The following is a 25,000-nucleotide window of genomic DNA, read 5'->3' as shown; positions in this document are numbered from 1 at the left end:
CGTTTGGGTGTACCTCTGAAATAACGTAACTAATCTATTGTATTTAGACTCATTCAGTCTGTCGTGGAGATCGCCGACAAAAGCCCGAACTCGTGGGCAAATCAGAGCTCGTTCCCGTGAGTGACGATCACAACATGTGAACTATCAAAGACACGATCTGAGAGAAGCGCCGGCACATCGCCGATGTCAGCGACATATCTAGCATGTTAAATATCTGGACCCGTCTGCGACTCCAAATCGTGAGGTGTGAAATATGTTTTGACTGAATACAACTGCAGCGTTGAGCTACAGCCAATGAGAGAGCAGGAAACAGGGCGGGAAGTTTCAGTGGGAGAAGTCCTGATGTACCTGCAACAGAACATCAACTAGCGGCATCAAGAAAGTCTCATTGGACCAAAGAAATGGAGGAAAGATTAGTGTAACATTGGCAGGAGCACCAGATTAGATGTTTCCTCTGAACTGTAGCACAACCGGTGGAGAGAAATCACCAATAGTGTTTCAATATCATCCTTCTCCTTTATTAAAACTTACATGAATCTCCTGACTTCAGTATAAGAATTATAAAGCAGATCTACGGGATAACTGTCCTGTAGTATTTAAACTGCTGAGCATTTATCAGAACAGACAACAAAAGACAAATAATAATCATTGAGTTCAATATATATAATAATAAATAAATATCACTCGCTTCATAGACTTCAATGTATTCTGCAGCGCTGACACGAGTCATGTGATGACCCTTTACCCGTATAAATATCACTCACTTCATAGACTTCAATGTATTCTGCAGCGCTGACACGAGTCATGTGATGACCCTTTACACGTATAAATATCACTCACTTCATAGACTTCAATGTATTCTGCAGCACTGACACGAGTCATGTGATGACCCTTTACTCGTATAAATATCACTCACTTCATAGACTTCAATGTATTCTGCAGCACTGACACGAGTCATGTGATGACCCTTTACTCGTATAAATATCACTCACTTCACAGACTTCAATGTATTCTGCAGCACTGACACGAGTCATGTGATGACCCTTTACTCGTATAAATATCACTCACTTCATAGACTTCAATGTGTTCTGCAGCACTGACACGAGTCATGTGATGACCCTTTACTCGTATAAATATCACTCGCTTCATAGACTTCAATGTATTCTGCAGCGCTGACACGAGTCATGTGATGACCATTTACACGTATAAATATCACTCGCTTCATAGACTTCAATGTATTCTGCAGCGCTGAAGCGAGTCATGTGATGACCCTTTACTCGTATAAATATCACTCACTTCATAGACTTCAATGTATTCTGCAGCGCTGACGCGAGTCATGTGATGACCCTTTACTCGTATAAATATCACTCACTTCATAGACTTCAATGTATTCTGCAGGCTGACGCGAGTCATGTGATGACCCTTTACTCAGTATAAATATCACTCACTTCATAGACTTCAATGTATTCTGCAGCACTGACACGAGTCATGTGATGACCCTTTACTCAGTATAAATATCACTCGCTTCATAGCCTTCAATGTATTCTGCAGAGCTGACGCCGAGTCATGTGATGACCCTTTACTCGTATAAATATCACTCGCTTCATAGACTTCAATGTGTTCTGCAGAGCTGACGCGAGTCATGTGATGACCCTTTACACGTATAAATATCACTCGCTTCATAGACTTCAATGTGTTCTGCAGAGCTGACGCTGAGTCATGTGATGACCCTTTACTCGTATAAATATCACTCGCTTCATAGACTTCAATGTGTTCTGCAGCGCTGACACGAGTCACGTGATGACCCTTTACTCGTATAAATATCACTCGCTTCATAGACTTCAATGTGTTCTGCAGCGCTGACACGAGTCACGTGATGACCCTTTACTCGTATAAATATCACTCGCTTCATAGACTTCAATGTGTTCTGCAGCGCTGACACGAAGTCACGTGATGACCCTTTACTCGTGATAAATATCACTCGCTTCATAGACTTCAATGTGTTCTGCAGCGCTGACACGAGTCACGTGATGACCCTTTACTCGTATAAATATCACTCGCTTCATAGACTTCAATGTGTTCTGCAGCGCTGACGCGAGTCACGTGATGACCCTTTACTCGTATAAATATCACTCACTTCATAGACTTCAATGTGTTCTGCAGCACTGACACGAGTAACGTGATGACCCTTTACTCGTATAAATATCACTCGCTTCATAGACTTCAATGTGTTCTGCAGCGCTGACACGAGTCATGTGATGACCCTTTACACGTATAAATATCACTCGCTTCATAGACTTCAATGTGTTCTGCAGCGCTGACACGAGTCATGTGATGACCCTTTACTCGTATAAATATCACTCACTTCACAGACTTCAATGTATTCTGCAGTGCTGACGCTCATATACAGCTCATATAAACATAAACGGTCTAACCAGTCACGTTAGAGGGCATTCATTTCTTCTGCTTTGACAGTTGTGCTTCATGAATCTTCAGTGTGAAAGTAATGAATCCTGTTCTAGATATATCGCATCACCTCTTTGAAATAAGAAATAAAAAAATCTAAATATATTTTATTATTTTCTAATTGAAAATATTGCTTTTGGGCATTTTGTAGATCCATTTGTGATAGATATATGTGCCAGGTCTCTAAAAACAGAATATATAAGAGTGTTTGGTGAAATTTGAGGGGTTAAATGGATGAGAACTTGGGAGAAAATGCATTTAAGAGTTATATAAACTAAGTCACAATCCAAAAAATCATAACAGTCTTACAAATTGGTTTAATTTTCTTTAAGGAAAATGTAATTACTTATAGGTATGAGTCTCACCCCGTGTTTCTGGTGGTTTGTCGTGCAGCTTGTCGTTCTTTCCTCTTCTTATCAGGAGGTTTCGCCAGGACAATCTCGATATGCTCACCGCAAAGTTCTTTACCGTTCATCTCCTGCATCGCCTGACAGACAATGCAAATGTGCAGTTAAAGACGAGACCTCAGCAACTGTTGTGTGTGTTGTGTCTTTGCATTCATTACCTGTGTAACATCAGTGTTTCGAGTGCAGGTGTTGTACCTTGACTGCAGAATCTCGCTCCTCGAAGTGAACAAACGCGTAGTCTTTAAGCTTCTTGACTCGCTCCAGTTTCCCAAACTGAGAGAACGTTTTCTCCAGTAACTCCTCTGTGACCGGTGAGGCCAGTTTACGCACAAACAACACCTTCACCTGAAGACATAAACACACTAACAGGTCACCCTCTATCCACTAGAGCAGTCTTCTACATTAACGGAACAACATGGGTGTACGGACACAGTCACTGACCTTTGCCATGACCTCTGGGTCAGGCTCTGCCACCGGGTCGGCCCACTCCACGGTAACAGGGTTCCCCCAAACCTTCACCTTCCCACTCATGAGCCTGCGGCGCGCCTGAGCCGCTGATTTATGATCTTCATATTCCAGAAAACAGAAACCGCGATTCTTCTTCTTATCGTCCGGCTGCGTGTACAAAATCACTTCCTGCAAACCCTCTGAAACACACACATGTCTGTCAGCCTCAGTCAGGGTGAGGCCAGTTTCCTCCACACCAAACGTTCAGTTCGTGTTTCTGACCTGTAACTTTGCCGAAATCTTCCAAAATACTTTCTCGGGTTTTGTTCTTTGGAATTGATCCGACGAAGAGGCGATTATTGGCCACAGAGATGCACACGCCCAGATATTTCCCCGACCGGATCTCGTAGTTGTCACACTGATGAAGAGGACACAGACACAAATTACACACTATATATACAGTCTTACGAAAAACATGTCATATATCTAACAAGAATATGTAGTAATTATGAACACGAGTTGGAGCTCATTGAGTGAAATATGGCTGTATGTTGGCAGACACACACCAGTTTAACCGCTTCCAGCGCGGCATCTTTGCCACAGAAGGTGATGAAGGCATAGCCACGGTTCTGACCGGTGAGCGGGTCCATCATCAACCTCAGATCCCATATGGGACCGGCCTTCTCAAACAGCGGCACCAGCTCGTCCTCGTACAGGTCACGTGGGATCTTACCCACAAACACCTGCAGAAACACACACATGCGTCACTTCAAACACTCTTCATCAGATTATAATGACACTGAAGAGGACATGAGAACAGTCCAAGAATTAAGAATAAGAGTGGGACCTCTGTGCCGATGCCCGGCTGGGGCCCTGTGAACACTTCCTCAGGAGGAGGACCACCATATTTCCTCTGACCAGTGGTGACGTCTAGAGTGTATCCTGTCCTCTCCAGCAGAGCCTGTGGATCCAGGAAATTGTCAACAAAAACAGTAAATAATTTCATCACAACGTTATATACTTTTGCTCTGCGCCGCTTTACGGGTCTTTGGCACTGCGCCGCTTTACGTGACATAAATTGGATTCATTTTAGTGAATTAAAAGAAATGTAATCCATGGCATTTTCAAAAGGTATTAATTTCCATGATAATTTCTGTTACTCTCAGATCTGCAGCTTTATTGCTTCTAAACAAACACATGATAAACACATTTCTTACCTTTATCTTGGTCTCATCGGGGCCTTTAGTTGACTCTTGCACTTTATTACCCTGTTTCTCCCTCTGTCTGTACGTCTTCATCACACCACACAGAAAAGCGCTCTTATTCTATAAACAATCACAGTAAAGCACTAATCTTGCATGTTGAGTAAATAAGGCACAGATTGATCAGATCACAAAATAAAGACATTCACAAGACTTCTTCCCCAGTGTGATGAATGTGTTTCACCTGCACGTGTGAGAGGTCGGACTCTTTGAACTGCTGCAGTACGGACAGAGCGCCTTCTTCATTAAACTCACGGAGAGCATCAAGCGCTCGCTCATCCAGATCAACATATGCCACCAAACCTGAACATAAACATTCAACACAAATCACAGGGGGCGCACAATATAGTCCAAGATATTTCAATCGTCCAGACCGTCCGCTCAGAGCACTGACAGATCCAGCAGGAGGACTCACCGGTCTGAAAGATGTTGTCCAGACTCTCGGCCACCTTCTGGGGCAATCCGGCGTCCAGCAGTGTCTGGTAATTCTCTGTGTGAGCGGCGGTCACGTCCATGGGCTCCTCGTCTTCTTTCAACAGACCAGAGCTGCCATTCACCTCAGCAGCCATTACTCTAACACACACAGACAAACATGTCAATTCATTTAAATTAAATGTGTCAAAATAAAAGACAAAAACAACACTTCAGTCTGATCTATTATTAAAAGATAATCATTTATTCACAATATCATTTAATTAAACCATACTAAAAACACTGTTAAAAAACAAATATTATTCTCTCTCATAAACAGTTGAATTCACATTTGATCCGCATTAGACTCAAATCATAATAATAAATAAATTGTTCATATCATTATCAATTTAAAGACACAGTGCTGCAAATCACTGATGTTTCCGCAAACAATCAAAACACTACATGACCGTGCGTACACGTACACACACACACACACACACACACACACTGTTCCGCCCCCTCGCGCATGAGGTTAGCAACACAAAACATTAACTCGCGTGTATGTTTATATATTCACGCTCATATGTGCCTGCAACTGATCTATAGCTCATATATGACTTCCTTTAACCGTCACACCCGCCGCCGCTCACCGAATAAACCCGTTAAATCGGCAAACTGGACAGACTGAGATTCCCGCGGCCTACAGCAGCGCGAGACAGACACAATAAAAACACACCCGCCGCACACACTCACCGCGATTATGATCACCGGACGGCACGTGAGCTGATGAGCGCGCTCAGTCCCGGTTCATGAAAGGCAGAACTCACCGAAACACGGTAAAAAAATCTCCCGACGAACCCACGAGACACAACGAGACAATCCCGTCGCTCAAACAACAGCGCCACTTCCTCGAGCGGCGGACCGGTTGCGTCACGGCGCACAGGACGCGGGAGTGCGCACGCACAGACGGGCGAGGCGGGAAGCGGAATGCTCTTTTTTTTTTTTTTTAATTGAGAAAACGTTAAAGGGAAATACAGAGACATTTGAATCCGTGAAACAAAAAAACAAAAACAAAAAATCACAATTCTGCATCTTATTTCACATATCAATCATCTTTCTAATACATTAAGTATCCTTTCCAACAGTTTTGATGTCTTTAGAGCTTTGCGGTTGTTTTGTATTGAAGTTAGAGAGTTATAAAACATCTTCAAATCAGTAGAAAATAGTCGAACATTTGGTACAGTGGATATACATTTTGCTTTATGTATATGATATTTTCCAAATAAAATGAGAAATTTCGTTATATTATTCATTTCCAATAAATCAGAGTTACAATCCATAAACAAGACCATTACCTCAGTTATTGTGATAAATTTATAAAATAACTCAAAAAGAAACCAAGAAACTTGGGACCAAAATAAATTAGTATAATTACAACTAAAAAATAAGTGTATTATTGTTTCATTTTCTTCATTACAGAAACTGCATAGTGGTGAAAACCCTTCTTTAAATTTACTAATGAAGTCATTACAAGGATAGTATCTGTTTATTATTTTAAAGTGAGTTTCTTTAACTTTATTAGGGAGTACATATTTATTTATATCAGACCACAAATTTTTAAAAACCAGAAAGTGGTAATCCTGTTTCCACTTCACCATTGCCTTAGGTGAAGAACTTTTTTCTTTGGTTAATATTCTTCTGATATATATATTATTAAATTTCTTATCTCTAATAGAAAGGCCCCCAACAGTCAGACTAGGAAGAAAACTTGGAGTTACAGGATTATACATCTTTTCTTTTTTAATAAGATAAAGTACTTTCGGGGAGATACAACGAATAAGTTTAAAGTATTCTTTAGAAGATACATTTGTCCCAATATAATTAATAAATTCATTATAATTAAGTAGGTCACCTGATTGATTTATCAAATCTTTAACAAAAATTAAACCTTTGTTAAACCAATCGTTCCAAAAAATGGTTTTGTTTTTGAATAGTACATATTGATTATTCCAAATAACACATGAATGGGGAGAGAAATTGTGTTTGTAAATTAATTTCCACGCATTCAAAGCTTGTTTATGAAAGTTGGGGAAGCGGAATGCTCGAGCACGCGTCTAACGGACAAATATAGTTCTCTTAATATACCTTAATATTAATATACAAATATATATATATATATATATATATATATATATATATATATTCGGAAATTAAAGTGATGTTGTGTTTAGAATAGTCGAGTACAGAACTATCTCTTTAGAATAAAGTTTTATAAATAAAACAACTTAAATATCTTACGATTTTTGTAAATAAATGGGAAACTATGTATGGAAATTAACCAATAGAGTGAATAATACGTTTAATATATAGAAATAAAGGAGTAAATTAATACAAAATAAAAATACATTTGAACTAAATTGCGTGAAAAATTCAAACAAAAAGCACCCATTGGGTCAGTTATTTATTTTAACATGTTTGGTATTTATACAAACAAAATTTCACTCAATGTATATCTTATCTGCAGTAAACGTGTTGTTTACCTGGTTTAAATTAGGCAAACGGTAATTTTTTTTTCCAAATGTAGTGTGTAAAAGACACCGCAGTATTGTCAATAATAATGTATTAAAAATACATAAAGAAATTAAAGTCTAATTAGTTTCTTCTTTATAATTTTTCATATCATTAATATTCCATAATGCGCGCAGACGTCACACCTGGGCGGGGTTAAGATTACGTTTTGTATTCTTCTACTGTCTATCGATCAGGGACGTGTCTAGGGGGAGGCAGTCTAATAGGGGCCCTGTGCCTATCTCTGGGTTCCTGGCTTAGAAAAAGATATGCACTAAAACAGATTGTGTGTAGTATAGCTTAATTTTGCGCAGATTTTTTCAATTGTTTATGTTGCCCCCCCAAACAAGCCAAATGCCCCCCCCCCCCCCAAACATGATATCCTGGTAACCCCTCTGCTATCGATATTCTCGTACTGTAATTTGGCATTAAACAGATACCTTCCTATATACATTATTATTTGCATTCAAAAATATGGTCTTATGAATATTAATTAGGATTATGAGTTGAGGGCGGAGCTTTGAAGGGGTGTTTGTTTTGGCATTTGTATATCAACTGTTTCTCAGGAATCCACAAATGCAACTTTAACACACACTTTTAGGCAGAAATCAAGAGGCTCGATTATCACTAAATAACGATATCACAACAAAACATCACTCAAGCCTAGAGGGATATAGAAACACCCCTCCAAATATCAGGAGAATTATATATATGAATTAAATATTATAAATAAGAATTATATTCAGACCAATACAAATAATTCATTTAAACAGATATATTTTGATATCCTTGCATTTTCATTATATACTTTATAGTTTCATAGAGAAGTGACTCTTACATGAGATGGTGAGATTCAGTATTTCGGCTGTTCCAAGATCAGTGTTTAATTATGGCTCTTACAGATGAATGTAGCTTCAGGGATTATCTCGGTTAAATATCACAATTATTAAACATAATGAGCGGTTCACGGTTTACACATAACCGTTGATGCCAAATCTCCATTAATATAATAACACGCTTGTGGAAGACCGCAGACTTTTGCAAACGTTTATTCATAAAGCTCTAATCACAGAGTTTTCTCATTCAACACAAGTGCAGGATGATGGTCTTCAGTCGTCATGTTTGAGCTTCCGGATCTTGCCCTCGTGTCTGTCGATCTCTCTCCGCAGACGCTCGACTTCTTTCTTATGATGGTCGATTTCTTCTTCGTGATGTTTCTTCAGCGCTGCCAGTTGCTCTTTCTCCTTCTGCCTGTGAGAACACAGAGACAACATCAGTCTTTATCGTGTGTGCGGTCAAGCTCTGAACAGCACAAATCAATCTCAGAATATTAAGGAATCTTTGAGTGTTTCAGTGAAGTTCTGCACAGCATCTGAAACCGTGCCAGTCTCTCAGGACAGAGGGTTTGATGGATACCGGTTTGCTTTAATTGGCCATCTTTCCACATTTGTCTCCTCCGGTCTGCCTCTGATGTTACAATGATTGGAGGATGGCCACTTCCACAGAGGTCATGCCAAACCTGCCAGGATAGGTCTACAATAGTTCAGGCTGACATATTGTTGGGTCGATGGCAGGGTACGCTCCACATCCTGGGTGTAAATAGGTATTTGATCCATTATATAAGACATACGGCGTGGGTATCTACACAATCCTCAATCTTCTTTGCGTTTGTTAGTGATTACGGCCCTAAAGTGTTAAAGAGTACTCAAATCTCCCATGAGGATAAAAGGAGACTTTGAAGTTTGGAATACTGTAGATTGTGAAGAACTTGCCTTCCGTTGTTTTAATTTGTCTTTTGTTTTCCTGTTATTGAGCGGTGACTGGACTGAATGTCATTGTGCTCTTCATGTTTGGGGGAATGTTACTATGGTAACCGGTTTGGGGTTTGTCTTTATGCATGCAGGTGATATCTGTGGCAGTCTATTGTTCTCTCAGGCGTTTTTGCAACAGCAAAGGTTTTATTCAGCGTAAAAACAGGGACAACATCCACCATTTTCTTTGCTCAGAGGTAACAGATTCTCTTAGTAAAGTACAGCTTCTAACCTTTCAAACAATGATGGAATATAAGAAGTGAATTTAAAAGGTACACAATCACTCTACAATGATAAAAGTCTATATTATATTTCTACTCATCAAACAGTGTGTCAAAATGAACAGTTTTAATTTCTGTTCTAAAGTGACGTCACATTAGATCAGGCCACGCCCCCGACTGGTGACGGACTCCGCCCTGTTATCATAGCTCCTCCCCTGAGGGATGTACACACAGTCCTGGAGCAGATACAGTGAGACGAAGAAAGTGTCATTAGTGTTCTGTTGTTGCCGTAGTAACTGAAGCACGAGCTGTAAAGGCACAGCACTCTTCCGGAAAGAGGGCGGGGAGCAGCAGCACATTTGCATTTAAAGGGACCCACACGAAATCGGTGTGTTTTTGATTCCACCCAAAAAGGGCTTTTATAACATGATATAATAAATGACCCGTGGGGTATTTTGAGCTGAAACTTCAGACACATTCTGGGCACACCTGACACTTATTAAAAGCGGCATAATAGGTCTCCTTTAAATAAGTTCACAATGAGCAAACCGGCTTATTAGTCACACACACACACACACACACACACACACACACACACACACACACACACACACACACACACACATATATATTAAATCTTCACATATAACCCAGTATGCAATATCATTTTTATGTGAAAATCATAACTTGATTCTTTTTATATTTTTTACATTGTTATAATTATTTATATTTATTTATTGGAGATGTATATTTATTTATATCAGCAGATGAGGCTCTGGGTTACTGACCGAAAGGTCAGGGGTTCAAGCCCCAGCACCGCCAAGACACCACTGTTGGGCCCTTGAGCAAGACCCTTGACCCTACCTGCTCCAGGGCCGCCGTATCATGGCTAAACCTGCACTCTGACACCAGCTAATATATATATATATATATATATTAGCTGGTGTCAGCTGGTATGTATATATATATATATTAGCTGGTGTGTGTATATATATATATATATATATATGCACAAAAATAAATAATTTGTGACCATATTAAAGGCTTCTATTCTTCTATATGGATGACATGTCACGATGACAACAAACAGCATGACCTGATATTTAAACACAAAAATAAAAAGTTCCATGTTTTCTGGATATGTATATTGATATTCTTTGAAATAGCATGTAAATAAAATGCCACTGAGAATCTAAATGAATGACTCACCTGAAGTATCTCTCTTCTTCTGCTGCCTGCTTCTTACCGAACGCTCCTCCGGCCTCCCTCACTGACCCGCCTGCACCTCCTCCTTTACCAGCACCCTTACCCAACTCACCCAACTACACACACACACACACACACACACACACACACACACACACACACACACACACACACACACACACACACACACACACACACACACACACACACACACACACACTATATGTTGATCTTTTACGTATTCATTCTATAATTTGTTCTCATCAGTTCAATATTCGTTGTAAACATTGCAAATGCTTTGGCAATACATTGCGACGTTTGTCATGCCAGTAAAGCACATTTGATTTGAACAGAGAGACCAGAAACATAGTGATTGTCTGTTATGAGTTCTTTGTTATTCATTCCTGACTTTGATGAAACATTCATAACCCTAACCCACTCAAGTTCTTGATAATCAGATCAATAAAACACATAATAAACTCAAACATTAGTACCTGATCGGATCCCATGCGGATCTGTGAGGTGAAATATCCTCTTAAACTGCTCCTCAGCAATCGTGCCATGACTGATTATGTGTGATTATGTGTGATAAAGCCGCTTTATAGCGTGTGCACTCCCAAGTGAGGATCTGAACACACAGACAGACAAACTGACTGTAACAACAGCGCTCAATGTCACTGCTGCCACATAGCGGCGGGGAGACGAATTACACTAACGTTAACACTGCGCATGCGCTATAACTGTCGCAAATCATCTGCCGTACGACCACAAAAGCAGTTCAACCGCCATCGTAAAGTTTATTAATTTCATTGAAAATTAGGAAAGTACAATGAATCACAATATTATTATCAGCACTGTCTGTCTTGAACAGTCTGTTAATTACTCATACTCGTTACTGAATGAGTACATTTCTGTCACAATGAGAGATTTTTTTTTTTTTTTTTATTTATTGCAAATTAAAGAAATTATACAATAACAGAGAGCAGAAAAGAAAAAAAAAAGAAAAAATAATAATAATTACAATAACAATAAGAGGGGATACAGACATCAAAATAGAAAGCAATATGTTATACAAAACAATACAATATTACAATTTGTTAACATAACAAATTAAAGGTTCTTTACAACAGACTCAAGGATATTATTCGTTTTAAAAACCTTAGAGCTTAAAGGTTTTGAAAAATTCTTAACAGAAGAAAAAAGGGACTTTATATCAGATGAGAAAATTCTAAAATCAGGATTACAATGAATGCTTCTGGCTTTGTGAAGATGAAACTTGCCCAGAAGACAAAGCAAAAATACCGTATAATTAAGATTAACATCATTAGAAAGAAAATCTGATAAAAAAATTATAGATTCTGAAATTTGTACCAATTTGTTGCAACAATAAAAAACTAACAAGGTAACATCTGACCAGAAAGATTTAGAAAATGGGCATTGATAAAATAAATGTAGAATAGATTCTTCTTCAATATTGCAAAAGGAGCATAAAGAAGATACATTCTCAGAAAACCTGCTCAAAAATAAATTACAAGGGTAATATCTATGAACAATTTTGAAATGGAGTTCTTTTACAATGAGAGATTTACTTTTATCGTCTCATCACCTCCGCATGGGTGTAAAAAGTACTCCGAAATTAATGAAAGTATTTTTACTCAATTGCTTAGAGTCCCATACTGAATTAAGATGGGACGCATCACTTCATTCATCATAATTCATCATTAAAAATTGGACAATCCCGTATTTAATGTGATGGGTGACAACCCTACGTGAGGCACATACTTTCAGGCCCTGTCTCATTACTCTAATACTGCCAAATAACCAGAAAACATAATTAAATATAAAATAAATAAAACATAGCAACAAATCTCCAGTGTGTCAGTATGACCAGATCTCTGGTGTAGGGCAGAGCGCACAACACACATTCAATATCTCGATGTGCGGACACACATATGAAATCTACAGAGGGAATCATCTCATTGAAATCACTGGGGAAGAAGTGAAACCTCTCAAACGGATCAGCCCTGACACTATACCCAGCACTGATGAGCCTCATCAATTATACGGCTTTAAAATGCACATCGTCACCTTTACTAAACTGTAGCATATCATGTGTATTATGTACTAACACAGTGACAGAAAAGTTATAGTTTCATATTAAATCCATTAGGAGGAATCTGTTTAAGTTTATTATTTTATTTTAAGTTTATTTCTTTAGAAACACTAGCTACAGTAGTGCTACATAGTGCTGCTTCAGAGAACTGAATCGAACGGGAACTGCTGTGTGCTGGAGAAGAGAGTCTGATTAATAGAGTTGTTCATTTCAAAACTAGGATGAGAATTAGCTTTTTCAAGCCATGCGTTCCCTCTGGATATTCCTGTGGGTCTTTAACATAAGGTCTGTGGTCAACATTACTTTAAGATACATGGCCGTTTTGTTATCCAACATAAATGACACACAATCATACAACATTCATTTGGAAGTCGCTGTGCGTTTTAGAACAAGTGAGTTGCTAAATAAGGACTACAACAGTTTCCCTTTCGTTAGGCACGTTCACTCACATGATTGTGGTATTTGTTGTCTTTATTTAGCAACTTATTATCAACATTTGTTTTTTAAAACATGAATTCTGTAATTCATGTAACAAAAAGACCAAGTATCTTCAGTTATGTTAAGTAATGTTTACCAAATACCTTATTTTACCCAAACAGCCATCATAAAAACCATTTGGAAAATCCCAGATAAAACCATGGTGACAAAATGACACCAGAGCCAAAACTATTTAGCCCAAGATGCAGCACTTCTATTCGAATGAATGGGAGAAACTGGAATGCCCGATATGGTGGATGTAGATAGAAAGTCCCGCCTTACAGGTAAAAGAGCCAATCAGCTTTAAGATACAGACATTACCTGTCAATCAACTGAAGAGTGCACATGCGCATTAGCTATACAAGCCTATATTCTATATTCGTCTATATTCTATTATATTCTGCTGTACTCTATTAGTCTATATTCTATTCTGCTGTGCTCTATTAGTCTATATTCTATTCTATTCTGCTGTGCTCTATTAGTCTATATTCTATTCTATTCTGCTGTGCTCTATTAGTCTATATTCTATTCTATTCTGCTGTGCTCTATTAGTCTATATTCTATTCTATTCTGCTGTGCTCTATTAGTCTATATTCTATTCTATTCTGCTGTGCTCTATTAGTCTATATTCTATTCTATTCTGCTGTGCTCTATTAGTCTATATTCTATTCTATTCTGCTGTACTCTATTAGTCTATATTCTATTCTATTCTGCTGTGCTCTATTAGTCTATATTCTATTCTATTCTGCTGTGCTCTATTAGTCTATATTCTATTCTATTCTGCTGTGCTCTATTAGTCTATATTCTATTCTATTCTGCTGTGCTCTATTAGTCTATATTCTATTCTGCTGTGCTCTATTAGTCTATATTCTATTCTATTCTGCTGTGCTCTATTAGTCTATATTCTATTCTATTCTGCTGTACTCTATTAGTCTATATTCTATTCTATTCTGCTGTGCTCTATTAGTCTATATTCTATTCTGCTGTGCTCTATTAGTCTATATTCTATTCTATTCTGCTGTGCTCTATTAGTCTATATTCTATTCTATTCTGCTGTGCTCTATTAGTCTATATTCTATTCTATTCTGCTGTGCTCTATTAGTCTATATTCTATTCTATTCTGCTGTGCTCTATTAGTCTATATTCTATTCTATTCTGCTGTACTCTATTAGTCTATATTCTATTCTATTCTGCTGTGCTCTATTAGTCTATATTCTATTCTATTCTGCTGTGCTCTATTAGTCTATATTCTATTCTATTCTGCTGTGCTCTATTAGTCTATATTCTATTCTATTCTGCTGTACTCTATTAGTCTATATTCTATTCTATTCTGCTGTACTCTATTAGTCTATATTCTATTCTATTCTGCTGTACTCTATTAGTCTATATTCTATTCTATTCTGCTGTACTCTATTAGTCTATATTCTATTCTATTCTGCTGTACTCTATTAGTCTATATTCTATTCTATTCTGCTGTGCTCTATTAGTCTATATTCTATTCTATTCTGCTGTACTCTATTAGTCTATATTCTATTCTATTCTGCTGTGCTCTATTAGTCTATATTCTATTCTATTCTGCTGTACTCTATTAGTCTATATTCTATTCTATTCTGCTGTGCTCTATTAGTCTATATTCTATTCTATTCTGCTGTGCTCTATTAGTCTATATTCTATTCTATTCTGCTGTGCTCTATTAGTCTATATTCTATTCTATTCTGCTGTACTCTATTAGTCTATATTCTATTCTATTCTGCTGTGCTCTATTAGTCTATATTCTATTCTATTCTGCTGTGCTCTATTAGTCTATATTCTATTCTATTCTGCTGTGCTCTATTAGTCTATATTCTATTCTATTCTGCTGTGCTCTATTAGTCTATATTCTATTCTATTCTGCTGTGCTCTATTAGTCTATATTCTATTCTGCTGTACTCTATTAGTCTATATTCTATTCTATTCTGCTGTGCTCTATTAGTCTATATTCTATTCTATTCTGCTGTGCTCTATTAGTCTATATTCTATTCTATTCTGCTGTGCTCTATTAGTCTATATTCTATTCTATTCTGCTGTGCTCTATTAGTCTATATTCTATTCTGCTGTACTCTATTAGTCTATATTCTATTCTATTCTGCTGTGCTCTATTAGTCTATATTCTATTCTATTCTGCTGTGCTCTATTAGTCTATATATTCTATTCTGCTGTGCTCTATTAGTCTATATTCTATTCTATTCTGCTGTACTCTATTAGTCTATATTCTATTCTATTCTGCTGTGCTCTATTAGTCTATATTCTATTCTATTCTGCTGTGCTCTATTAGTCTATATTCTATTCTATTCTGCTGTGCTCTATTAGTCTATATTCTATTCTATTCTGCTGTGCTCTATTAGTCTATATTCTATTCTATTCTGCTGTACTCTATTAGTCTATATTCTATTCTATTCTGCTGTGCTCTATTAGTCTATATTCTATTCTATTCTGCTGTGCTCTATTAGTCTATATTCTATTCTATTCTGCTGTGCTCTATTAGTCTATATTCTATTCTTCTGCTGTGCTCTATTAGTCTATATTCTATTCTATTCTGCTGTGCTCTATTAGTCTATATTCTATTCTGCTGTACTCTATTAGTCTATATTCTATTCTGCTGTACTCTATTAGTCTATATTCTATTCTGCTGTACTCTATTAGTCTATATTCTATTCTGCTGTACTCTATTAGTCTATATTCTATTCTATTCTGCTGTGCTCTATTAGTCTATATTCTATTCTATTCTGCAGTGCTCTATTAGTCTATATTCTATTCTATTCTGCTGTGCTCTATTAGTCTATATTCTATTCTGCTGTGCTCTATTAGTCTATATTCTATTCTATTCTGCTGTACTCTATTAGTCTATATTCTATTCTATTCTGCTGTACTCTATTAGTCTATATTCTATTCTGCTGTGCTCTATTAGTCTATATTCTATTCTATTCTGCTGTGCTCTATTAGTCTATATTCTATTCTGCTGTACTCTATTAGTCTATATTCTATTCTATTCTGCTGTACTCTATTAGTCTATATTCTATTCTATTCTGCTGTACTCTATTAGTCTATATTCTATTATATTCTGCTGTACTCTATTAATCTATATTCTATTCTATTCTGCTGTGCTCTATTAGTCTATATTCTATTCTATTTGATTTACTCTATTGAACTCTCTTCTCTATGCTCAGTTGGTCTCTGTTCAAGAGGTTTTAGCAGGATTCATCAGAACACGCCATATTAATGGTGTTGTCAAGGAAACAGAAGCAGCTGACTTGGACATTCATGCACATCATCAGTGGGAGTGACCCGTGGAGGGGCGCGGCTGTGATGTCACCGTTTGACACTTCCGATGGCCACTTGATATTGTCAATTATTCTAACAGATGTTAAAAGTCATTACTGGAACTCAATTCTCATAAATCATATTAATAAGAAATGCATTAGAAAAGACTGAATTAGACTAAATAACTTTGTTCCTGGAGAAGTGAGCGACTGGTCATATGATAATGTGTTGAGTACAGGATGCCAGCGGTACACAGATCATATAAAGTCCTGAGCATGTGACATTATTCTGGACACACCAGGCAAGCAGGATGCTAGTATGCAGCTCCAAAAAAGACACTTTTCAGGGTGTGTTTTCAAAGTGTGCTACTGTTACCCACAACCAGGGATGTAGTGGAGGCTAAATGCACGTAAACGCCGTTTACGCACCTCCCAAAATTCGGAAATAGCATTTACCCACCTCCAAAGTGGGTTTATCCACCTCTAAATAGATAGTGCCTAAGCCATTTTAAATTAAGCTTATGTCGTTTTAGTTTCATATTGTTCATTATTAGTTTCATAGGTTGTTAAACCTAAGACGAAGTCTTTCATAATGCGCTGCTGCCAGTGTTTCCCATGCGCGTGCATCGATATTGACTCCTACCAGCTATATACAGCGTGCTGACCTCAAAAATCCAGCTGTATTCTAACAATAACTTAGCTCTCCTTATTAGCTAGGCTCCTTGCATGCTGGCTAATAAGTAATAACTGACAGTGCTGTGTTGGACAGATTTATGCAGCGGTGTTCCATGACGGAGAGAGAGCGCGAGAGGTACGGGTGAGAGAGAGAGAGAGAGAGAGGGACGGGCGAGAGGTACGGGTGAGAGAGAGAGAGAGAGAGAGGGACGAGCGAAAGGTACGGGTGAGAGAGAGAGAGAGAGGGACGAGCGAGAGGTATGGGTGAGAGAGAGAGAGAGAGAGGGACGAGCGAGAGGTACGGGTGAGAGAGAGAGAGAGAGAGAGAGGGACGAGCGAGAGGTATGGGTGAGAGAGAGGTACGGGTGAGAGAGAGAGAGAGAGAGAGAGGGACGAGCGAGAGGTACAGGTGAGAGAGAGAGAGAGAGAGAGAGAGAGAGGACGAGCGAGAGGTATGGGTGAGAGAGAGAGAGAGAGGGACGAGCGAGAGGTACGGGTGAGAGAGAGAGAGAGAGAGAGGGACAAGCGAGAGGTACGGGTGAGAGAGAGAGAGAGAGAGAGAGAGAGGGACTGCAGAGGTAAGGGTGAGAGAGAGAGAGAGAGAGAGAGCGGACCAGCTGAGGGCACGGGTGAGAGAGAGAGAGAGAGAGAGGGACTGAGCGAGAGGCACGGGTGAGAGAGAGAGAGAGAGAGAGAGAGAGAGGGACGAGCTGAGAGGCACGGGTGAGAGAGAGAGAGAGAGAGAGAGAGACCGGTGAGAGAGGCAGAGGGTGAGAGAGAGAGAGAGAGAGAGGGACTGAGCGAGAGGTACGGGTGAGAGAGAGAGAGAGAGAGAGGACTAGCTGAGAGGTATGGGTGAGAGAGAGAGAGAGAGAGAGAGAGAGGGACTGAGCGAGAGGTAGGTGAGAGCAGAGAGAGAGAGAGAGAGAGAGAGGGACGAGCGAGAGGTATGGGTGAGAGAGAGAGAGAGAGAGAGAGAGGACGAGTGAGAGGTATGGGTGAGAGAGAGAGAGAGAGAGAGAGAGAGAGGGACGAGCGAGAGGTATGGGTGAGAGAGAGAGAGAGAGGGACGAGCGAGAGGTATGGGTGAGAGAGAGAGAGAGAGAGAGGGACGAGCGAGAGGTACGGGTGAGAGCAGTAATCTGGGGAAGATGTTCTGCAGCATCATCAACACAAGACTCGTTCACTTCCTTACCGAGCACAATGTCCTGAGCAAAAGTCAGATTGGATTCTTACCAAATTTTAGAACATCAGACCATATCTTCACCCTACATACCCTGATTGACAAATACATCAACCAAAACAAAACTAAAATATTTGCATGCTTCGTAGATTTCCAGAAGGCCTTTGATTCAATTTGGCACCAAGGACTTCTGTCTAAACTTTCAGAAATTGGTGTAGGGGCAAAACATACAACATCATAAAAACGATGCACTCAAACAATCAATGTGCAATTAAAATTGGCAATAAACAAACGGAGTTCTTCACTCAAGGGCGGGGTGTGAGACAGGGCTGCCCACTATCACCGACCCTCTTCAATATTTACATTCATGAATTGGTGAAACTCCTAGAACAATCCGCAGCTCCTGGCCTCACACTACATGACTCCAGTATAAAGTTCCTGCTGTATGCAGATGATCTGGTCCTGCTGTCTCCAACAGAAGAGGGTCTACAGCAGAACCTGGACCTCCTGCATCAGTTCTGTCAGACCTGGGCCCTGACCATTAACCCAACTAAAACAAAAGTACTAACATTCCAGAAAAGACCCAGATGTCAGGGAAAGAGACACAATTTCACCCTTGGTACGACCAAAATTGATCATGCCACAAACTACACATACCTCGGGCTGAACTTCAGTGCAAACGGAAACCTCAACTTGGCCGTGAATGAACTGAAAGCGAAAGCAAGAAGGACTTTCTATGCCATTAAAACATCTATCCAATTTGAAATACCGATCAGAATCTGGCTCAAAATATTCCAGTCAGTCATTGAACCTATTGCAGTATATGGCAGTGAAGTTTGGGGTCCTCTCCTAAATCACCAATTTGACAAATGGGACAGAAATCGGATTGAAGCCCTGCATACAGAGTTCTGTAAGAGTGTCCTGAGAGTACAGAGGAACACACCTAACAATGCATGCAGGGCAGAATTAGGCCAATACCCTCTATTAATCCACATTGAGAAACGAGCCATCAAATTTTGGAAACATCTAAAACTGAGTGACTCCAACTCTTATCATTATAAAGCCCTTAAAAACCATGAAGTGAACGCTGAGAAGAGTCCCATCATCCAGCTGGTCCTGAGGCTCCACACACAGACTAACACGACTAACAACTACAAGTAAACTACAATGTTATTTGACCCTAAACAGAGACTACACGACAGCAGAATACCTGAGTACAGTCAGAGACACAAACTGAGGAAACACATGACGAGGTACAGACTGAGCGACCACAGCCTGATGATAGAGAAGGGCAGATACAGACAGAGCTGATGCCCAGAGAGGGCAGGTTATGCCCGTACTGTAACCAAGGACAAATAGAAACAGAGCTGCACTTCTTAACCACCTGCCCTAATTATAATGACATTCGAAAACACTTCTTTCCCAAATTTGAAATGATTTGTCCCAACTTCAATAAGAATGATGCACAAGCTCAATATTTACTTGGTGAACAAAGAGACTGCATTTCACTAGCAGCAAAATACATCAACTCCTGCCACAAACAGAGGGAAGAGTCGACCAAACAGTGATGCGCCCATTTACACACACACACACTACACACACACACACACACACACACACACACACACACACACACACACACACACACACACACACACACACACACACACACACACACACACACTACACACACGCTCACACACACACAAATACACCCACACTATACACACACACACACACACACACGCTCACTCACTCACACACCACTGAAAGTATACACACTGTTAATTATTATTATATATATATATTATTATTATTATTATTTTTATTTACACACTTGTTCAATACAGAATTTGTTCTACTGTTAATTTTCATGCTCATATAAATGCTTTGGCAATACAATGTACAATTTGTCATGCCAATAAAGCTCATTTGAATTTGAATTTGAATTTGAGAGAGAGAGAGAGGGACGAGCGAGAGGTATGGGTGAGAGAGAGAGAGAGAGAGAGAGAGGGACGAGCGAGAGGTATGGGTGAGAGAGAGAGAGAGAGAGGGATGAGCGAGAGGTATGGGTGAGAGAGAGAGAGAGAGAGAGGACGAGCGAGAGGTATGGGTGAGAGAGAGAGAGAGAGAGAGAGAGAGAGAGGGACTGAGCAGAGTGCAGGTGAGAGAGAGAGAGAGAGAGAGAGAGGGACGAGTGAGAGGTATGGGTGAGAGAGAGAGAGAGAGGGACGAGCGAGAGGTATGGGTGAGAGAGAGAGAGAGAGAGAGAGAGAGAGGACGAGCGAGAGGTACGGGTGAGAGAGAGAGAGAGAGAGAGAGAGAGAGAGAGAGGGACGAGTGAGAGGTACGGGTGAGAGAGAGAGAGAGAGAGAGGGACGAGCGAGAGGTAGCCTAGTGCTGCTGAATGCCTACTGCTCTCTGCAATCAAATACGATTTTAAATAGGCTTAGTAAAAAATAAAAAATAAATCGAAAATCAATGTGTGGCGGTCAGCGTCGATATTGTGGCGGGCCGCCACAAATAAATGAACGTATGGGAAACCCTGGCTGCATTACTGTCAGTGTTGACCAATCAGCAGGAAGCAGCAGACTGCATCAAGATTCATCCGTCACTCACGAGCCCAAACGATTAAAATTAAAATATGTGGCACCAGATTCATTCTTCTGTCATTAATCTGCACTATTTTACTATCTAAACTATTTTGATAATCAATTAGTCGGGTTGAGTCATTTTTTAAGACAAAAGTAAAAAATTATTTGATTCCAGCTTGTTAAATGTGAATATGTTCTAGTGTCTTCTCTCCTCTGTGACAGTAAACTGAATATCTTTGAGTTGTGGACAAAACGAGACATTTGAGGACGTCATCTTCCTGGGCTTTTGGGAAACACTGATCCGCATTGTTCTGACATATTATAGACCAAACAAATAATTGATTAATCGAGAAAATATTCAACAGATTAATGGACTATGAAAATAATCCCAAATCCCTAATCATTATGTACAAGTGCATTGCATTGGAAGCCCTGGATATAAGCCTCCCTCTCTATCTCTCTTAAATATTTTTGTTCTCTCTGTTTTGTCATTTAGTAAACTTTATAGATTTCAACCATATTATTCCTTCTTGGGTCTCTTTAACAAGAACTTAGATTAATGTATGAATTGAATAGTGATTGTGTGACCTATGATGAGGGAACAACCAGTGATACCCTTGGTAGTACCATCAAATGATAGCATATACTATAGGCTAGGCCCTATAGCGATGTCATCAGGATACACATACACCGGTAGGCAGTGGCCCACCTTACCGGGTGACAACGTCGTGGTCCACCAGAATTTATAGTTTACCCACCACTTTTTTTACCACTACACCTCTGCCCACAACCCCTTGATTCTCAACTATTTCAGTTGCAAAGACAGTGAAGCTGAAGTTCCTTAACCTTGTGTGACCCCACGTCCACGTGTGTGAATGTTGTATTTTGGCTTCTCTATATGACACATCATTGAACACTGTTCACAAGACTCTACACTGTCATTAAAGAGTTAAACTTCTGCGCACAATATGTGTTCTGTTGTGTTTGTTCACAACGGTCCCGCTCGGGTCTCAGGAGCTTGAACAGATGAACTTTTGAAGTAAACATGAATTGTTACGCAACAGAAGCTGTTTTATGTCCCGTCCATCACCACTGAAGTATATTTACATTTACATTTACGCATTTGGCAGACGCTTTTATCCAAAAAAAACTTACAGTGCACTTATTACAGGGACAATCCCCCCGGAGCAACCTGGAGTTAAGTGCCTTACTCAAGGACACAATGGTGGTGACTGTGGGGATCAAACCAGCAACCTTCTGAGTACCAATGTATTATACAGAGCACTTATTACAGGGACAATCCCCCCGGAGCAACCTGGAGTTAAGTGCCTTACTCAAGGACACAATGGTGGTGACTGTGGGGATCAAACCAGCAACCTTCTGAGTACCAATGTATTATACAGAGCACTTATTACAGGGACAATCCCCCCGGAGCAACCTGGAGTTAAGGGCCTTGCTCAAGGGCCCAACAGTGGCATCTTGGTGGTGCTGGGGCTTGAACCCCCAACCTTCTGGTCAGTAACCCTGAGCCTCAACCACTGAGCCACCACTGCCCCAGTTCAAGTATATACTTGAAGTATGTGAATTGAGACACAAGCGTTGAAATGCTCTGATCTGATCAGGAGGGGTCAGTGTTCTCTACTAAATATCCAGAGACATTCAGGAAACATTTCTGACACTCTGATTGGGATTATTCATGCACATCACGTCAGCAGGGATGATTCAATCTACACTAAACCACTAACAGCACACTGAACCACTAATGGGTCGTTTCTAGCACATCAAATATACCAAAAGAGCTTTCAGCAAAAACAAGATGAAAGACAATAAGAGCACAATATTAATACAGAAATATATGTTTAAAAACGAAGAGAAATACTGATTCTTCAACGATATGGATCATACATGAAGTGATTTCACACCTGTTACGTCACGGATGAAACGTCTTTTTGTTTCATTCACCAGAACATTCCCACCAGAGTGACGTGTGTCATGTTTCAGTATAAAGATGTCATCTGATGAAACCTGCACATAATGTTAAACTGTGTCATACTTTTCTCCTCTAGAACTCTGAAAGCATCCGGTGGCTTTATATGGGCTTCCGGAAGGATGTCTGACCCCCAATTACATGTTTTCCTTCTCGCTGTTCCACTTCTGCTGTTGCCAATGGAAATGGTATCCTGGCAACCGCTGTCTGCAGAGCGATGAAGGTGAGGTCATTCTCTGAGTCTCACAGCAAATACTGCTCACATCTCAACGTTCATGCACAAGAGGCTCTGTAGCTCCACACAGTGCAAGTGAATGGTAACCAGAACTCTGAAGCTCCAAAAAGCACATAAGTTAGCCAATAGCGTCTAAGACATGCACGTTCATGTCAAAAAGCTCAAGCTCAAGTTTCCATCTCCACATGCTGAAGTGTCCTTGGGCAAGACACTGAACCCCAAGTTGCTCCCAATGGCAGACCCTTACATGCAGCTCTGCCACCATTAGTGTGTGTGTGTGTGTGTGTGTGTGTGTGTGTGTGTGTGTGTGTGTGTGTGACACACAGTCTAAAGCACATTGGTAACCTCTAAGGTCAAAAGAAAAGCGCTGTATAAGTGCAGAACATTTCATATTTCCATCAGTATATGTGGTGGCACAATATTGATCAAATAAGATAGATAAAGCTTCAATTTAAGCAATAAACGAAGTGTAAGTCTTTATTTTGTTGCATTGGTGCGAAAAAGAGAAAGTGAAAATTGCAAACAGACTTATTCTATCCTACTAATATGAATAAAACGCACATTACATCACAATTACGAGTCTGACCTTGTAAGTACGAACTTTCAAGGAGGATTTGAACACAGCATAATCCACAACATAATGGAAATGGTCTATTGGTATGTGTTCAACATATGTGGCTTTGACATATGATGGATTTGAACATGTAAATTGGGGAATATTTGCCCATTCTTCTTTGCAGAATTGTTCATGTTCAGTGAAAGTGCAGGGCAGGGCTGGTGATCTGGCATACCGGGCATTTTCCCGGTGGGCCGACGCACATTGGGGCCGATCAGGGGCTGTTATGCAGAATGGACAGTGAACACCGGGTAAGTGGGTAACTCCATCCACAGGTTTTGTTTTGGATTCAGGTCAGGGCTCTGACTCTGACTTCCTATCCTTAAAGGGACAGTTCACCCAAGAATGAATATTCACTCATCATTTCCTCATCCTCATGCCATCCCAGATGTGCGTGACTTTATTTCTTCAGCAGAACACAAACAACGAACACAATGCAAGTGAATGGTGACCAGAATATCGAAGCTCTAAAAAGCACATAAAGGCAGCACAAAAGTAATCCATACGACTCCAGTGGTTTAATCCATGTGTTCAGAAGTGATATGATGGTTGTGAGTGAAAAACAGATCAATATTTAAGTACTTTTTTACCCTAAATCTCCACTTTGACTTTGACTTTTACATCTAAAAGTCACATGTGGTGCCTGTTTAATTTCACTTTCACATCTTAAAGCGAAAGTGGAGATTTATAGTAAAAAAGGATCTTTCTCACACACACCGATCATATCACTTCTGGTCAAAATTCTGGTCACCATTCACTTGCATTGTGTGGAGCTATAGAGGTGAAATAATATTCTGAAAGCCATTGTTTGTGCTTTGCAGAAGAAAGAAAGTCACACACATCTAGGATGGGAGGGTGCGCAGAGGTGGACTGGCCATCGGGAGAACCAGGAGTGAAACGGGGCCGCAATATGCCGGAGGGGACCGTAAAAAAGTGTTCCGGCCCCTGCTGGCTGTATTAAACCATTGTTCCTGTACACACCCCTGCAGTGCTGTTGTTCATGTGACTCATGCATTATG

At 39.8% G+C, this 25,000-nt stretch overlaps 2 protein-coding genes across 3 annotated transcripts in view; both read right to left on the bottom strand.

The window, feature by feature from the left end:
* The window catches only part of LOC127619707 (heterogeneous nuclear ribonucleoprotein R-like), a 7,744-nt gene extending 1,825 nt beyond the window's left edge, over nt 1–5,919 (bottom strand). Inside the window, exons 1-10 of one of the 2 annotated variants that reach the window (XM_052092662.1) lie at nt 5,750–5,919; nt 4,998–5,155; nt 4,767–4,885; nt 4,538–4,645; nt 4,168–4,281; nt 3,887–4,063; nt 3,603–3,738; nt 3,315–3,520; nt 3,069–3,218; nt 2,832–2,953 (exon numbers count right to left, since the gene is read on the bottom strand). In XM_052092662.1, coding sequence (XP_051948622.1) covers nt 2,832–2,953; nt 3,069–3,218; nt 3,315–3,520; nt 3,603–3,738; nt 3,887–4,063; nt 4,168–4,281; nt 4,538–4,645; nt 4,767–4,885; nt 4,998–5,151 — 1,286 coding nt within the window. In that variant the 5' untranslated portion in view covers nt 5,152–5,155; nt 5,750–5,919. The remainder of the gene's footprint in view (nt 1–2,831; nt 2,954–3,068; nt 3,219–3,314; nt 3,521–3,602; nt 3,739–3,886; nt 4,064–4,167; nt 4,282–4,537; nt 4,646–4,766; nt 4,886–4,997; nt 5,156–5,749) is intronic. The other variant, XM_052092663.1, reaches the window with a different exon arrangement.
* Nucleotides 5,920–8,597: 2,678 nt separating this feature from the next.
* atp5if1a (ATP synthase inhibitory factor subunit 1a) lies at nt 8,598–11,464 on the bottom strand. Its single transcript, XM_052092677.1, has 3 exons — nt 11,297–11,464; nt 10,806–10,918; nt 8,598–8,815 (listed from the first exon to the last, which is right to left on the bottom strand). The coding sequence occupies exons 1-3, from the start codon at nt 11,363–11,365 to the stop codon at nt 8,674–8,676; spliced, it is 324 nt and encodes a 107-aa protein (XP_051948637.1). The 5' UTR covers nt 11,366–11,464; the 3' UTR covers nt 8,598–8,673.
* Between the last annotated feature and the right edge of the window lie 13,536 nt (nt 11,465–25,000).

This window comes from Xyrauchen texanus, chromosome 26 (genome assembly GCF_025860055.1).
Source record: "Xyrauchen texanus isolate HMW12.3.18 chromosome 26, RBS_HiC_50CHRs, whole genome shotgun sequence".
Taxonomy (NCBI): Eukaryota; Metazoa; Chordata; class Actinopteri; order Cypriniformes; family Catostomidae; genus Xyrauchen; species Xyrauchen texanus.
Note: the sequence above shows the minus strand (reverse complement) of the source record. Positions and strands in the feature narration are given on the sequence as shown.

Excerpts from the sequence above, each read along its gene's own strand:
- atp5if1a (XM_052092677.1), bottom strand. The coding sequence starts at position 11,365 with ATGGCACGATTGCTGAGGAGCAGTTTAAGAGGATATTTCACCTCACAG. Across the intron at positions 10,919-11,296 it reads TCCGCATGGGATCCGATCAG|TTGGGTGAGTTGGGTAAGGG; the intron begins GTACTAATGTTT and ends GTGTGTGTGTAG. Across the intron at positions 8,816-10,805 it reads GAAGAAGAGAGATACTTCAG|GCAGAAGGAGAAAGAGCAAC; the intron begins GTGAGTCATTCA and ends GTGTTCTCACAG.